Source organism: Falco punctatus, assembly GCF_963210335.1.
Source record: "Falco punctatus genome assembly, contig: scaffold_30, whole genome shotgun sequence".
Taxonomy (NCBI): Eukaryota; Metazoa; Chordata; class Aves; order Falconiformes; family Falconidae; genus Falco; species Falco punctatus.
The window spans coordinates 682558-699696 of NW_027660235.1; the positions used below are offsets into that span (position 1 = coordinate 682558).

The 17139-nt window shown below is 51.7% G+C and overlaps 1 protein-coding gene across 1 annotated transcript; it reads right to left on the reverse strand.

Moving 5' to 3' along the window:
- Positions 1-9866: 9866 nt before the first annotated feature.
- Positions 9867-10841, reverse strand: LOC308057473 (olfactory receptor 14C36-like; the record flags this gene model as incomplete). The annotated part of the gene is made up of 1 exon (XM_080411571.1): positions 9867-10841. Exon 1 carries the CDS (start codon positions 10806-10808, stop codon positions 9867-9869), a length of 942 nt encoding a protein of 313 aa, XP_080267697.1. The 5' UTR covers positions 10809-10841.
- Positions 10842-17139: the final 6298 nt, after the last annotated feature.

The window sequence follows — 17139 nt, forward strand, 5'->3', positions numbered from 1 at the left end:
GACCTCTAGAGTTATTGCCAAGCCATCGCCATGGTCCACAATAAAACAAAAAGAAAGTGGGAGTTTTACACAGTTTGTAGATCGCCTCCAAGCAGCAGTCGATTCCTCGGCCCTGCCTGCGGAAGCGAAAGGCCCAGTCATCGCAGACTGTTTGCGGCAACAGTCTAATCTAAAACCCAAAGAAATCCTGCAATCACTGCCACCGAGGTCAAGTCTCGCGGACATGATTAAACATGTGGTGAGCGAGGAGCACCTGGCCCCAATCCAAGTGGCTGTTTGTGCACTGGCTAGCGTGATGACATGCTTCAAATGTGGCCAACCAGGCCATGTGATGACCAATTGTCCCCAATTCGGAGACCCGCCGATGGCGCTCCTCCCACAAAACCGATCTAAAGGACCGTGTTGGGCCCGCAGAAAGAGAGGGCACTTCGCGAAGGAATGCAGGCTTAAAAAGCAGGGAAACGGGAAAGGGAGGGGGCCCCCAGGCCGCACACAGCTCTCTCCCACTTGGGATGTCAGGCGGCCCCATTACACCAACCCCAGACATGGGGAGTCGCTCCCGAACCCGTGGTCCCCGAGGGAAGCAACCAACTTTATGGCCCAGCCGACGACCCCACAAACCTGGCCTCCATCCCAGGGACAGCAGGGACCACCCCTTGGGGGCGAGACCCCTGGGTGGCCCTGGCAGTAAAGTGTGACAACCCACCAGTGGTATGGGGGATCTGTTCCCTCTATAATTCCCTAAATGGTATCACCATCAGCATCCCCTTTTTGACTGATACCGGAGCAGATGTTACAGTTATCCCTGAAACGAACTGGCCCCCACGTTGGAAATTGGAAGACGACCCCACGGTGGGCGGATCGGGGGATTAAACCGAGCCTGGAAGAGTGCTCACTTGGTAGCAATCACGCTTCACACAGAAAAGGGACCGGAGAAGACCATTACCCTCTTCCCATACGTCATGTCAGGAGTCCCAGCCCTGTTGGGAAGGGACGCCCTAGCCTTATTAAAAGCCAGGGTGACAAATTTACAGTAAGGGCCACTGCCGCACACGCACTTCCACCGATCAGACTGACATGGAAATCATCTGACCCAGTCTGGGTCGAGCAGTGGCCCTTGTCAAAGCCTCGAATGGATGCCCTTCTCGAGTTAGCTGACCGCGAACTACAACGAGGTCATATAGAGCCTTCCACTAGCCCATGGAACACCCCAGTCTTTGTAATACCCAAACGAGCAGGCGAGGGGTTTCATCTCCTCCATGACCTGCGTGAGGTAAACAAAAAAATCCAGCCAATGGGTCCTGTTCAAACATTGTTGCCCATGAACTCCATGATACCAGAAGGACAACCTTGTGCTGTCCTTGATATTAAAGACTGCTTTTTCTCAATACCTCTGAATGAGGAGGACAAGGAGCGGTTTGCTTTTTCCATTGTATTTCCGATCTCAGTCCAACAGCTGGAAGCGACAGCTGTTGTGTTGGCGTGCGGACTGTTCCCGACATACATCTCAACATAGTAACTGATTCAATGTTCGTGGCCAAGCTTTGCTTAACCATGTCAGGGCCTGGCGTGTCAACATCCACAACAGCTCTGATGCTAGAAGAAGCGCTTTTTTCCCGAAAGGGCACTATATCGGTTATCCACATCAACAGCCATAACCCAATCAAAGGGTTCTTCCAATTCGGCAACGACAAAGCAGATGCCGCTGTAAAAGGGTTGTGGACACTAAGGGATGTCCGCCAATTACATGAGTCCCTCCACATCGGAGCTAAAGCTCTAGCAACGAGATGTGGGTTTTTGGCCACTGACGTGAAACATAGAGTAGCTACATGCCACCACTGTAAAAATGCACCATTGTGGTCTAGTGGAATCAACCCCAGAGGTCTTAAAGCTTCTGAGGTGTGGCAGACGGATTTTAAGCTCTGTCAATTACTAAAACCTCGAACATGGCTAGCAGTAACTGTAGACACATATAGCGGGGTGATTGTAGCTACACAACACCTTAAGACCGATGCTAAAGCAACCATCCAACATTGGTTGACAACCATGGTGTGGGTTGGTGTCCTTAATCAGATCAAAACGGACAATGGTCCGAATTTTGTGTCTAAAGCAGTCCAGGCATTCGCTCCGAAATGGGGTATTACTCTAATCCACGGCATCCCATGTAACAGCACAGGAGAAGCCATAGTCCAACGGGCAAATCAAACTCTGAAATCTAAATTAGAGGTATTAGCAAAACCAGAAGGTTTTACCAACGTCATTCCCTCAGGGGACCAGGCACGCTTACTACGGACTGCCCTAGTAGCACTAAACCAGTTCCCCAGGGGAGACGAGGTGAATAGCCCTGCCCAGAAGCACTGGGCCACTCGAGCACTAGAAGAAGGCCCGTCGGTCATGATCAGAAATGAGCTAGGAGGGTGGGAACAAGGGTGGAAATTAGTTCTGACAGGGCGAGGGTATGCTGCGGTCAGAAAAGACAACAGAATTAAGTGGTGTCCACTTAAGTCTATCAAGCCAGACCTTCAGAATAAAACTAATGAAAACTGTGAGTTTTTCTTTGCAGGACCAGATCATCGGACACCCCTGTGTCCCGTACATCCCACCGACGAGAGAAAATGACAAGTCGACAACTGTCCTGACTAAACTTGGGAATCCTGCACCACCCAGATTCGGATAACGACCAAATATCCTCCAAAAAGGGGGAATGCGATGCCTTTGTATGAACTTGATTCTAGGACCTGTCATTGCAGGAAAGACAGAATCAGATTATAATCACCATCAGCCATTCAAGTGGGTCCTACGGGACCCCATAAGCAGTCGAGTGATAAAGGAGAATATAACAGCGGGTACCCCGACTTTTACGTTTACAGTCAATGATTTATTTCCCGGACTGGGAAAATATAGATCTAAAGTGCCATGGAGGACGTATTGGTGCCCCAGTTCAAACTCAGGAAAAAGCTCTTGTAACTATCCAGGATATTATTTTTGTGGATATTGGGGATGTAACGAGTGATAGATGGAAACCAGAAAGAGAGGACGAATTTCTGTGCGTAATGTGGGGGCCAGATAGGTGTGACCCTCCAAAATTTGGGCCTAGTGACTATTATCTTCAATCGTCAATCAAAAAAAGTACCTGTACACATTTAAATGTGAGAATTCAAAACCCAGCTGACATGGGCTGGGCAGTGGGGAGAATGTGGTCAGTATTTATACACTCCGACAATACAGACCCGGGGGTAGTGATACAAATTATCAGGATTGTGCTACAAGCACCCTAGCAATTGGCCCTAACCCGGTTCTTAACCCAAAGACACCTATATATAATACTGAAAACAATATTAAAGATGCGACCCCCGACAACACCAAAGCTCCGAATACCTTAGAATTTGACCTGCCTCCTCTATGGAGGCTGATGAATGTAACGTATCAGATACTGAACTCTACTAATCCCGCCATGACAACAAACTGTTGGCTTTGTTATGACATAAGGCCCCCTCTTTATGAGGCAGTAGGTATACCCTATGAACTGGAACTCGTTAGGGGGCCCAACCCCATACATTGTGTGTGGAGCTCCGAGGACAACCCAGGAGTCACGATGCAACATGTATCAGGGCGGGGTAGATGTGTCGGCGAAATACCCCTTGAAAAAAGGCCTCTGTGTTTGAACGAGTCCACATCAGAAGAGCTATCGAAAGCTGATTGGCTAGTTCCTGTCAAAAACACCAAATGGATATGTTCAAAATACGGAATTACCCTATGTGTATCTCTTAAACTGCTCAAAGGAAACCATGAATTTTGTATACAGGTAAGGATTATTCTGAGAATCGTATACCATCCTGAGGAATACGTTTATACTCATCAAACCCTTCCAGCTTCGCATCATATCCAAAAGCGAGAACCCATCACCGCTCTGACTATAGCTACCTTGCTAGCCATAGGGGCCGCAGGGGCAGGAACAGGTATAGCCTCGTTAGTCGAACAGAACCAGAAGTTCCAGTCCCTCAGAATTGCAGTGGGTGAGGATCTGGCTCGCATTGAACCATCGATCAGCACTTTGGAAAAGTCACTGAGGTCGTTGTCCGAAGTAGTTTTACAAAATCGTAGAGGATTGGATCTCATGTTTTTACAACAAGGCGGGTTATGTGCGGCATCAGGAGAAAAATGTTGTGTGTACGCAGATCACACTGGGGTTGTCAGAGATACAATGGCCAACTTAGAGAAAGGCTAGAAAAAAGAAAGAGAGACAGGGAAACCCAACAAGGGTGGCTTGAATCGTGGTTTACCCACTCACCGTGGTTACGCACCCTGATATCTACCTTGGCAGGGCCGGTTGCAGTGATCATCATGGCGTTGATCTTTGGACCCTGTATCCTGAATAAGCTCGTGTCATTTGTCAAGAGCCACCTAGAGAAAGTCGACGTTATGCTGGTAGAACGCCATCAACTGCTTTAACTTTTAAGTCCCATTTGGTATTACCCTTAGCTACCTCTAGCTTACCCTAATTCATACCTTGGTATTATCAATTACCCCTTACCTTCCACCTGACCACTGTGCCTTATGTTTTTTAGTCAAGTTGATACAATATTCTTTTAATATTTTTACAAACCATAGAATATAAATTAAATTAAGATTTTGATTGTTATATTTTAGCTGATTCAATTATCCATAGGGAGGGGGGAAAGGTAGGTAGTTAGGGCTTGGCGGTCAGAAGATGTCGCGCTGTACAGAAATATAGAGCCCCTCTCTGGATAGCCAATAGCATTTAGCTTATGACGTAAGCAGACGGAAGGGATGTTGTAAGCCCAAGCTCTATAATGCCGCGCCACTTATCAATAAACACCATTTTGCCATCCACCACATTGGTGTCTGCGTGCTGATGGACCGAGCGGCCTGGGGTTGGCTGCCGGGACGTTCCTGAACCAGGTCACCGCACGCCTGCGAAGGCAACAGGGGAATTGAGAGGATGTTAAGAGCCTTGAAAGGGCAAGTTCTAAATGTACCATGACTGCGGAAAAAAAAAGCAGAGTGAAGAAGCATGAGTTATGCCTGAAGAAGTATCTTCACGTACCCCCAAAGACCTTTCCCAGGGCTGACAAAGCCCAAGGGATTACTGGCAAATAGACTTTTTCCAAGTTACTGCAGCAAAACGGGTATCAGTATCTTTTAGTCATGACAGATGCTTTTTCAGGCTGGCTGGAAGCTTTCCCTTGCCGCACCAATAAGAAGTATCATTAGTGTAAGTTCAGAGATAATACTGAGATTTGGGGTACCCATAGGACTTTCTTTGGGTGTTGGGGTCCACACTTGGTAGTAGAAGCCCTTCACCTTTTAGCTAAATAGAAGGGGTAAGATGAGATCTCCACACTCCATGGAGACCTCAATCAAGCGGGAAAGTAGAAAGAATGAAGCTAAGCCTGAAAGGACAGATGAGTAAAATTTGCCAAGAACCTCAGAGAGAGCAGTCAGATGCTTTTCCCTCAGCGTTGCTACAGATACAGGATCCAGCGTAAACGGAAGGAGAGACTTTGGAAAGGATACATGGTAAACCTTGCCAGGTGACAGAAATGGGACTGAATCCCAAAATAATAGAAGGGAAACATGGCTTAAAAGAGTATGTTCAGTCTCTAGGAAAGGTCCTGTCCTCTCTCCAGAGGTACGTCACTGTGAGCGCAGATCTGTCCCTGGACGTGCCTGTACATCACTACCAACCCGGAGATTGCGTGTATCTTAGAACGTGGTTGGATGAACCGTTGAAAAAAAGTGAAAGGACCTTTCCAGATTTTTTTCAGCACCTACACTGCTGTCAGGCCTGAAGGAGTCACTCCATGGACGTGCCATAGCAGGGTTTAACCAGCCACATCACCAGAATGGACTGCCAAGCAACAAAAAAAACCTTTATGCTTGAAACTACCTCCAGAATCATGAAGTTCTAGGTTCAGGATCTTGCATTATTGCCAGACAGCATATAAGTGAATGACTGAAATGCGACCCCAGATAAGACTGGGCTGTCTACAGGGAAGCTGGAGTCTGCTACTTGCCTCTCCTTTGTAGATATATGTTGAAACATGTTTTACAGATGTATAGAATTTGGCCTGTGATGTGGTATGCTAAATCCTCAGCTTGGGTGGGATCAGGAGGAGTCATGGACATGGAATACTCATTTGAAAATGGTGGAAGGATCGATAATTGCTGTTAGGAGGAGTGATTGTTGGGTTTGTACCCCTTTCCCCGAATGTCCTCATGCAGGAATGCCTGTAGCTGGTATCCCCATCCCATTTGGGACTAGTGGGCATAACTTGTGGCTAAGACCAAAATACACTCATTGGAACGAGACTGACCTCCAGACCTGGGCAATACTGAATCCACACTCAGTGTGAAGTGTGTTACTAAAATGAAGCCAAGACACACCAAAATGGAACTCTGCTCTTTGTGGGGCCCTACCCACATTGTGATTGCTCAATGCAATTCATGAAGCTGTCAGAACTAACTAGCAGTAGGTACTGGAATGTTCCACTGGGCACTGGGTGGTGCTGGATGTGTGCCAGTGCAGCACAAAAAGCGTTACCACCAAGATGGTTGGGTAGATGTACACGGGGTGGGATTTTTCCTGATATGACTGACTGAGACACTGGACAACAGTTGGTGGTGAACAACTTACTTGCGGAGATACACGCAGAATCAACCACCCCTTACAGAGAGACCCACTGGGTTTCACTCTTCTGCTGGGTGGTTTATTCCTTGGCGAGGGGCTGCTGCATTGGGGAAGGCAGTGATAAAGAGATCCACAGGAGTGGAAGAGATGGGCAAGGACACTGCAGGTGCCATAAACTGCACTCTGTACAGCAGAGGCAATGGCCGTACGCAAGGGGACAACCCTTGGGTTCTCTTGGTGACTTCCAGCCTTGCCCGTGCCCTTTGCCTTCCATCTCACGTTGTCCTACGCTGTCCCACGGCTGCTGCTTTTCCCCGGCAGGCTGCAGGCACCCATCTGGCTTCCCCACCTTGCTCTCACCCTGCCCTTGCCACACATGCACCGATGTCTGCCCACCCTCACACGCTGTTCCTGCAAACACACACACATGGACTGATCTCACACTCCTTCTGGACGACGTCTCCCACCACACCACAAGCCCTTGAGTGACATTTCCTCCTCCTGACCTCCAGTCTCCACTTTCCCAGCTGCACTGAGTGGCAGTGCTTCTCCCTCCTGATCTTCCCTACCTCCAAGGAAAGCTCCACCACCTGGGAAACCACCCTTCAGGCGGGCATCCCGACCCGTCACCCTCCTGGTGGCCTTTCCCCTGACCATGCCGCGGCTTCACCGCGCTCTTCCAAGGCTGCGAGCCTTTCAGCTTCTCGCATAGGCACGAGCAAGCGGTGTGCCTGCTGCTGTGCTGCCATGTTCTCAGGCAGCAGTGACGTGACACGCAAGAAAGAAGCCCCTCGGTGGAGTGAGCCCAGGTCCTTAGGCAGGGGGGATCTCACAGCCCATGTGCCACCCAGGGGCCTTCTGCTGGCCTACCTGAGACACTGGCAGATGGAGCTTAACAGCACGTGTCCCAGCCGTGAGTCAGGGGCTGCCCTACGCGCTGTTTCAGGCAGAGGTGACCTCACCGCCCCTTTCCCAGGCACATTGCTGCTGTTGGGCTGTCCCCTCCGCAGGCAGAACTGGCCTCACTGCCCCCGTCACAGCCATTGGCTTCCTGCTGGAATGTGAGTCCCTGAGGCACAACTGACCACGAGATACCGTCCTCAGCTGTCACCCTCCCCGTGGCCCAGCACCCCAGCAGATAAAGGGAAGCTTCTCTCAGCCAATTTATCTCATGGATTTCCTACCTACCATTTGGGTGGAAGAACATTCCTCACGGGAACTGCTCGGTTTCTGTTTTGTCTCTGCTTCTGAACCTCTGTTTCAACTCCTTCCCCCTGCTATCCCATCCCAACTGAGCTCTCCAGGGAAGTGAGTCAATGAGTCCTAGAATATCTCAGGTTGGGAGAGGCCCCTGTAAATCCCCTTGTCCAGCTGTCCTGCTCCGGGCAGGGTGAACTGGATGGCATCTCTCAAGGGCTCTGCTCACTTTGGCATCATCCACAGAAGGGTCTGAAAAGCCACTTTGTCAGCTTGTACTGGGAGACAATCAAGACATTCAACACAGTTGGCCCAACTGCTTGCACTGGAAGATGTCACTAGTCAGTGGCCACCAGGAGGACTTGACCACTGGTGACATTTGGTCTTGAGCCCCTGTGGCGTATGATACACCGACTCTGGGAGCGGATTGAAGGCACGTAGACACTTGAAGACACCTCGAAGACACTTTATTAAAATCAAGCAAGCCTTTTATACCTTTGCAGGGGGCTGATGTGTCAGTCTGTTACTGGTCTCAGCAATTTTCCACTCTGGGCTCTTTTTTATTACAGACACAGCAGCTCAGCAACTCCCTTTATCTACAAGGCCACAAGCTCTGCAGACCACTCCCTATCTTCAAGGTACTCCTCTTGCTCCCATGGCTTCCTTCCAACAAGCATAACTGTGTCTCTCTCCCAAGGTCGGGTTTCGCTCCCTGACGACGTTGAGCTAGCTCGAGACATAGCCACAAGCCGCCAGCCAACTTCCCACCCACAGTGTCCTCCATTTCTTCACTCCAGAAGTCACCCATCTGCCTATACAGAAAGTGCAGGAGAAAAAGTCAAACGCCTTGCAAAGGTGCAGGCACAAACCATTCCCTTCTTGCCTCAATACGTAGGGGTGCAGCAATCCCTTTGATGTCCCACAACTACCTGGAACTGGCTGCAGGAGCATTTCCACCGTCATTTCCCCAGACACTACGGTGAGGATGACCAGCCTGTATTTCTCCCAATTGTCCTTCTTGCTTTTCCTGAACAAAGGCTGGATGTCTGCCTTTTGCCAGGACCCCAGAACCTCCCTGATTGCTCGGACACATTTGAGGGCACCATCCAGAAAGGGTGCCGTGATCAGACAGAGGCACTTGCAATGAGCCTGCCCACGGCGGGTGAGATGAATCTCCCTGGGACAGTGGCCTTTGTTCCTGCAGTCACACACAGGAACGGCGGTGCCCTGGGAGGTGTCCCCACCTCAGCTGGCCTCATGCACTGCTGGCGTGGTTGAACCCCAGCCTCACGCACACAGGGGTGCTCAGAGGCACGGGCCCGTCCCTGGCACGTGTGGAGGCAGAGCACTGCAGCGGGCACAGTGACTGCCTGGCCTCCTGCTGCCCCTGCCAGAGGCTGGCAGCACCTCAGCCCGGGGGTGTCGCGCCCTGCTCGGCACCTCGTGGAGATGGCCCTCGTCATGAGCAATGGGCACGGGGACCTCGGTTCAAGGAAGTACGTTGCAGTGCTGCATTCAGGTGGTCTCCACAAATCCAGAACATTTGATGGAGGCCAGCACCGTCACAGAGTGCCCGTTGCCTGCCCCTGCCTGCGCTCACAGGACTGCCACGCAGCACGGCAGTGACCAAGCTGCCAGAGCACTCAGGCCTTACACCAAGGCAGGGGGTCAGAAGGAGAGTGTGGAAGTGGAAGGAGGGCAGCACTGGAGAGCCAAGTGCTGGTGTTCCCTGGTACTGCTGCCATGCCAGGAACCTTTTCCCCTCCATCTGTGGATACAGGAACTGTCCCTGCAGCTCCAGAAAGGCCTTGGAAGGAAGAATACCAGGAAAAACATAGTGGTTTAATGGCCCTTTGGCTTTGTTAGATGAGGAGAGAGCAGGGCACCTTCAGAAAAGAAAATCACAGAAGGAATTAGAATGGGGACGACACCTTTATCAGAAATGAAATACCCTGAGAAACTACAACACATTCAGAAGACACTCTGGGTCTGTGATAAATTACATTATAAATGTTATTCAAATTTTTATTCCTTCAGAAGAAGATTCAGTTATCAGTTTGCACATTGCACCCTTGAGCTCCTGGTTCCTCATGCTGTAGATGAGGGGGTTCAGTGCTGGAGGCACCACCGAGTACAGGACTGACACCACCAGGTCCAGCGATGGGGAGGAGATGGAGGGGGGCTTCAGGTGGGCAAACGTGCCAGTGCTGACAAAGAGGGAGACCACGGCCAGGTGAGGGAGGCACGTGGAAAAGGCTTTGTGCCGTCCCTGCTCAGAGGGGATCCTCACCACAGCCCTGAAGATCTGAACGTAGGACAGCACAATGAAAACAAAACACCCAAAAGCTATACAAGCTCCACACAGAAGCAGCCCAAGTTCCTTGAGGTAGGTGTGTGAGCAGGAGAGCTTGAGGATCTGTGGGATTTCACAGAAGACCTGTCCCAGGGCATTGCCTTGGCAGAGCGGCAGTGACAGTGTATTGGCCGTGTGCAGCGCAGCATAGAGAAGCCCACTGGCCCAGGCAGCTGCTGCCACGTGGACACAAGCTCTGCTGCCCAGCAGGGTCCCGTAGTGCAGGGGCTGGCAGATGGCCACAAAGCGGTCATAGGCCATGACGGTGAGGAGAAAATACTCTGCTGAAAGGAAAAAGACAATCAGGAAGAGCTGTGCAGCACATCCTGAGTAGGAGATGTCCCTGGTGTCCCAGAGGGAGTTGGCCATGGCTTTGGGGACAATAGTGGAGATGGAGCCCAGGTCGAGGAGGGAGAGGTTGAGGAGGAAGAAGTACATGGGGGTGTGCAGGTGGTGGTCGCACACTACGGTGGTGATGATGAGGCCGTTGCCCATGAGGGCAGCCAGGTAGATGCCCAGGGAGAGCCAGAAGTGCAAGAGCTGCAGCTCCCGCGTGTCTGCAAATGCCAGGAGGAGGAACTGGGTGATGGAGCTGCTGTTGGACATCTGCTGCCTCTGGGCATATGATCCTGTCACAGGAGAAAAAGACAGTGATAATTTAAGGGAGACTTCTGCAAGCAAAATCAAAGCCATTTCCCACAGACCACCCCCCCGTCACACACAGACATCCCTCTCTTTTCTCGGAGACCTTCCTGCAGCTGTGTGGCTGCTTGGTGCTGGCCGTGTGGGCGATGAAGAGCAGGGCATCTGCCCACGGGCTCTTGACCAGCCAGCCCCACTCTGCAGCAGTGGGTGGGGGCAGGGACCAGTCCTAGTGTTTAACTTTGTCCTGTGAAACCAGTGCCAACGCAGAAGGGCTGGTCAGCGTCTGCAGCGCCAGTGCTAAGGAACGGGAAGGGTGAAGGCATTTTAAGGGAGTTTTAGTTTATTTTCACAGCTCCCGCCATCTCTCCTGTTGTGTATTCTCGGATGTCAGAAAAGCAGAGCATTTTTGCTGCCCTCCGGTGGAACAGAGTGAGGTCTGTGAGGTAAGAGGATTGCCTGTGGGTGAGTGAACAGTGAGGGGAGGTGGTCTGCCCATCTGGTTCCCGGTTTCTGAGGGCTTGCACCTTCCTGAGATGAATGGTGGCCACACTCCCATGTTACCCTGAAATACCACAAGGCACTGCTGAGAACAGACTGACCCACCACAGACCAGTAAAGGTTGTAGGCTTTCGTCAGAACTCAGCATCCCACCCACAGCAAAGGATACACAGCTCATTTCACCCACCCCAACAGCGTTTTCTCCATCACAGAAACTCTACGCCTCTACGTGGGGCTTTCAGCTCACTAATGGGTGCGAGGGGACAGCTTTCCATTCTGGAGGGCAACTCACTGCTCGGAAGGGAACTTCAAGGAGGTAGCCAAGTGCCCTAACAAGAGCATCAGGTTCAGGGAGAACCAGCCCCACACAGAGCATTGCCCACAGGCCCACAGGTGAGAGGAAAGCTGGGACACTTGTTCCCATGGACACACCTGCAGGAGAGGACCCACAAGGTCAGAGTGTGACTCTGCAGCTGAAACACCCATTCCCAGAGAGCCTGGCAGCAAGAGCAAGAGAATAAAACTAACCCCAAAAGGCAGAGAAAGAAGTAAAATTGCACTGACGGTCTAGGTAAGAGTGTCCAGGGCGAGCGTGCCAGGCACTGAGGGCAGCGCTGCCATTGCCCAGCTCTGCTCGCCACCTCCCACACACCAACATTGCCGGGCAGCTGCTCTCAGCCCCTGTGCTCTGCAGAAGGACCGGGGCACGTGGCTGCAGAGCTGCACCGCGGCTCTGCTGTAGCTCCGGCTGCAGGGGGGGTGGCTCACACCTCGGGACCCCCAGCCCTAAGGGCAGAGGCTTTGCTGGGGGGAGAGCAGGCCAGGGGGATGCCTCAGAGAAAGGGGTCTGCACTGCACATGGTCAGAGAGAGCTTTCTGATTCTCCTTTCAACAACAATTCTGTCTGAAGTTTCCTACCAGTCCTTGCAATATCCTGGATGTCAGGAGATTTTCCTTGTGGGAGGTATCTCCCTGTGCCAGGTCTTTCCCTGTCAGTGCTCACAGACCACATCTCTGCCTCTGTGCACTGGCCCCGCACAAACGTGCCTCTCTGCAGGGCACTGGCTGGGCGCAGGGTCCTGTCCGCAGGGGGAAAAGGGCAGCTCAGAACGACCCTGATGGCTCCAGCAAAGGTGCTGCTGCTGCTGTTCATAGGCGGAGGAGTGGCTGAGGGCACTTCAGGAGGCTCCTGGCAGACCTCCTCATCACTCAGAGTTACAGCTGGCAGTCTCAGGGACATCTTCAAACTCGAGATCTCCATTAACATTTCTGCCTTCCCTCTCCTGCCCCCAACAACAGAAAACTGAAAACACAGATTGAGGAGAGCCCTGGATTTATCATAGCAATCCCTGCGCTGACCTTCGATACGAAAAGTCTCATGCAGACATATTCTGAGGGTAACCTATCCTTGTAAGCAGCGCTCAGCCATGCAGCACACTCTCAACAGCAGAGAGATCCTTCCCTCTCGGGGCTCAGTCCATACGCCCCCAGAGCTGTGGGGAACCCCCCGGCAGGCTGAGAGCTGCCCCTGGCAGGCGGCAGAGCCCCTGCCCCAGCACACAGCCCCCTGGGCTGCAGGGACCCTGCTGGCAAGGACAGCCCTGGGCACCCCTGCCTGCACAGCCACCTTCACAGCCCTGCAGCCGGCCCTGGCACAAGGCAGCCCACATGCCCTGGCCCTCCCACGCTGCAGCAGGGAAGCCCTGCTCTGCAGCACACTGGCCTCCTCCACAGCAAAAGGCTCCCACACGGTCCCACAGGCTGGGGGGGCCCCAGCTGCTGCAGACCCGGCTAGCAACTGCAGAGGCATTGCCCTGCAGCCACACACTTACCGGCTCAAGGGCTCTGCAGATTTCTCCAGCAGGGAGCTCTCAGCAGCCTCCCACCAAGGTCTGCTTTTGAGCTCTCCCTGCCTCCCTCCTCTGCCCCTCTGGGCTCCCTCCAGCTGTCCCTGGGGCTGCAGGGGAACCTGCCGGGCAGCAGGATGAGGCAATCCCTCATGGGCCTTGCCTCACCTGGGGGGACACACTTATTTCCAGCACTGGCAATTCCCTTACTAGAAAAAGTTTTCTGCATGAGCATCAACTTTTGTTAACCCATTACTAGACAGGACACCAGGAAGACTGCAGCAAAGGATCCAAGTACTCCTAAAGGAGCGTGTGTGTACGTGTGTGTCTGGTGGTTCTGCAGGCAGGGCAGGGAGGATGTCCTCAGTGCTTCAGTAAGCCCTGCAGAGCCTATTTCAGCACTTCATTGCACAGTCCGAGGGCTCAAGTCTCAGCTCTCCTTTGCCCAGGCCATGTCTCTGCTCTGAAGCAAAGCCTTTGCACCCACGGGCTCAGGGACACTTGGTACCAGTTGCCTTGTGGCCAGGCAGAGCTGGGCTGGTGCCACAGCTGGGGGGCTTCAGCCCAGTGTGCAGCAGTGCTTTCACACTAAGACGAGGGGTTTCCTCAGACTCTTGGTTTTTAATGAGCCTGGCAGTTTCCGAAGACAGACAAGACCTTTGTGTCTGACCAACCTGCCCACGACCTGCGCTTTGACAGCCCACTGTATCCGAGGGTGACTCTACCAACCTATCCAGGAACCCCGCTGACAGCATCATTGAGTCAGAGCCCTTAAAACCCCTACTCACATCTCCAGAGACTTACAGAAAATGAACTTTTTATTATGCAAGTTTGTAACACAGTAAGGTTCAAGGAATTCCAGTAATGGTAGACTGAGTGCAAAACACGCTTAAAGCAACACCCTGAGCAACAGCTACCGTGAGTTCGTGCTAGCATAAAGTTCTTACCCTATAGGCGTCCCTAGGGGGAATGACAGGTTCAGCCCATCCACTGATCCCAGACGTTCCCATGGAGTCTCCACTCACTTATCCCCTCATTGTCCACTTTGACACTTCATAGCACGTTGCTTATTCATTTACCTACACGGGATAGGTTACAGGTTTCTCACTCGTGATGTACATTAGTGCTCACCCTCAGGCAGCACCACGGAAGGCTTTCACTGACTGCACATGCTCCCCAAGTGGGGTTTTGCCCTTGTTTGAGGGCTGTTTGACATGGAGGTTGCAATCTGTCACTACCACAGTTACCTTTGTCTTACTATTGACTGGGAGTTTTTTGCTTTGTGTTTTTTTGGTTTGGTTTTGGTTTTTTTGTTTGGGTTTTTTTTTTTTGTTTGTTTGTTTGTTGTTGTTTTTTTTTTTTTTTTTTTTTTTTTCTTAATATGTATGAGGGTTGAAAGACCTTACCAGCTTGTCTTCTTTTGCAATGGTGTTCTTTCCACCCCCTGTTCTTTGTCACTCATCCTTCCCAAGGTGACTCCCTTGGTCAGACGTCCCTTCATTCGCAGAGAGTGGGTCCTCACTTGACCTCACTTTGTTCACAGAGGTGTTTATCAGATAGTGAACCACTAAGTCACTGTGGTAATTGAGGAGTTTAGAACACCCAGCACCCCTGGACTTTTTTCAGTCCTGGCCCAGTTCATTTTATTGACATTTCGGGGGAGCTTGAGGGACTCCAGTCATTCATATTGTTGTTACTGTTTGGTATCCTGTGCCCAGGGACGTGTAGTAGGACCTTGGAGGTGGGTAACTTTGGCATGGAGGTGGGCATTGGTATGACAAGGAGATTATTTCATCTGAGGAAAGTCCTATCGCCTCAGTGGTTGGCTCAGCAGGGGACAGCCTCTCGTAGCTTCTTATGTGACACGTGCTCTGCAGCTTATCAGCTGTGTGGTACCATCAAGTTCCCCTTCCTGCAGGGAGCACAGCAGAGCTTGGCGGTGGGGTCTCCACTTGCTCCACCCTCCATTACTCCCATCAGCAGGTGCTGAGATGGCAGGGTGTGTTGCTTAGGGAGCTGTGCTAGAGTAGATTCCGTCCAAGCCAACTGTCCTAAAAGCGATGCAGTTATTTTAGCCTAGAAATCTTTCTATACTGCTAGGCTTCTTTTGGGTCCCAGTTTTCCCTAATTCCAAAGCAATGAGTAATTTTCCCAGAGGCAATTGAAACAATAGACACAGAAAAAGTCCCCTCCACTCTGTAGTGGGGTGAACTGGGAGTGACAATACTGGAAGGCCCTTTGATGCCATAGGAACGTTTAATCTTTGATCACCCCAAGTTCCTCTTTCCTCCTTGCCATAAGGCAGGACAGACACCTCCAGAGCCCACAGCATAGTCCCTTGCTCCTTGGAACACCCTCAGCCAGACCAACCACAGCTCATGTGAGGGACATCCAAAGGTCTTCCAAAAATCAGAAAGGCCTTTTCAGTGCGGTTTTGATGAGGAAAGCTTTAAGGTTTGCTCAGAGAAATCTCCCCTAACTTGTCACAGTCTTTTCCCTATTGGATAGGTCCCCATTCCCAGAGGCAGCCAATGCCCAGTGACACCTTCATCACCCAGTTCCTTCTCCTGACACATGGAGACCCATGGGAGCTGCAGCTCTTGCACTTCTGGCTCTTCCTGAGCACCTGTCCTGGTTTCAACTGGGAGAGAGTTAATTTTCGTCTTCAGTATATGATCTGTTTGGGCTGTGATGTGAGAACAATGCTGATAGCACACTCACGTTTTTAGTTGTTGCTGGGCGATGTTTATACTAAGTCAAGGTCTTTTTGGTTCCTTGGGCACTGCCAGCGAGAGGGCTGGAGGGGCACGGGATATTGGGAGGGGACACAGCCAGGACAGGTGACCCAGGGTAGCGAAAGAGGTATTCCATGCCATATGACGTCATGCTCAGTATATAAACTGGGGGAAGAGAAGGAAGTTGGGAACATCTGGCATTATGGCGTTTGTCTTCCCAAGTAACCATGACACGTGATGGAGCCCTGCTGCCCTGGGGATGGCCGAACACCTGCCTGCCCATGGGAAGTGGGCAAGGAATTCCTTGCTTTGTTTGCTTGTGCCCACGGCTTTTTGCTTTACCTATTCAGTCGTTCTTATGTCAATCCTTGCCTTTATACATTCCTTCCCGATTTTCATCCCGATGCCCCTGGGTGAGGGAGGGGTGAGCAAGTGGCTGCGTGGTGCTTGGTTGCCGGCCAGGGTTAAACCACGACAGCACCGACCTGGCTGCCCTCCTAACCAACGGCCTCGTCATCACTGCCGTAGTGTGCGACCATCACCTCAACACCCCCACGTATTTTTCCTCCTCAACCTCTCCCTCCTCGACCCGTGTTCTATCTCCACCACTCTCCCCAAAGCCCCAGAGGACCTTTGGTGCAGCTGAACCTCATGTCCAGGAAGGACAAAGTGCTTTGGAAAGTGTCCTTGGCAATGGTACCTGTGATCCAGGAACACTGTGAAAATCATTGGTCTGTTCCTCAACTGCCTCAGCACAGGGATGATAATCAACAGTGCTGGCTAACTGAGGAGGCCCCAGAAGACTGGGGGTTAGTCAAAGTGGTGCCCACCTGCAAGATGGGAAGAAAGGAGGATCTGGAGAACTACAAGCCTGTAAACCCAGTCCTTGTGTCAGAGAAGGTCATGGACGACAACTAGGTTGCTCAGGCAAGACTTGCCTTGTTGAAGCCATGCTGCCTGTGCTGAATCACCTCCCTGTTCACCGTCGGCCTTAGCAGAGCTTCTAGGAGGATCTTTTCCATGATCTTCCCAGGCACGGAGCTGATGCTGACAGGTGGCTAGTTCCCAGGTTCCTCTTTCTACCCTTTGGAAGGATGCGTGCAATGTCTCTCTTTTTCCAGTCACCAAGAACTTCACCTGAGTGACTTGACATTTCAAATAGCATGGAGGGTGGCTTGGCGACTCCATCCGCCAGCTCCCTCAGGACTCAGG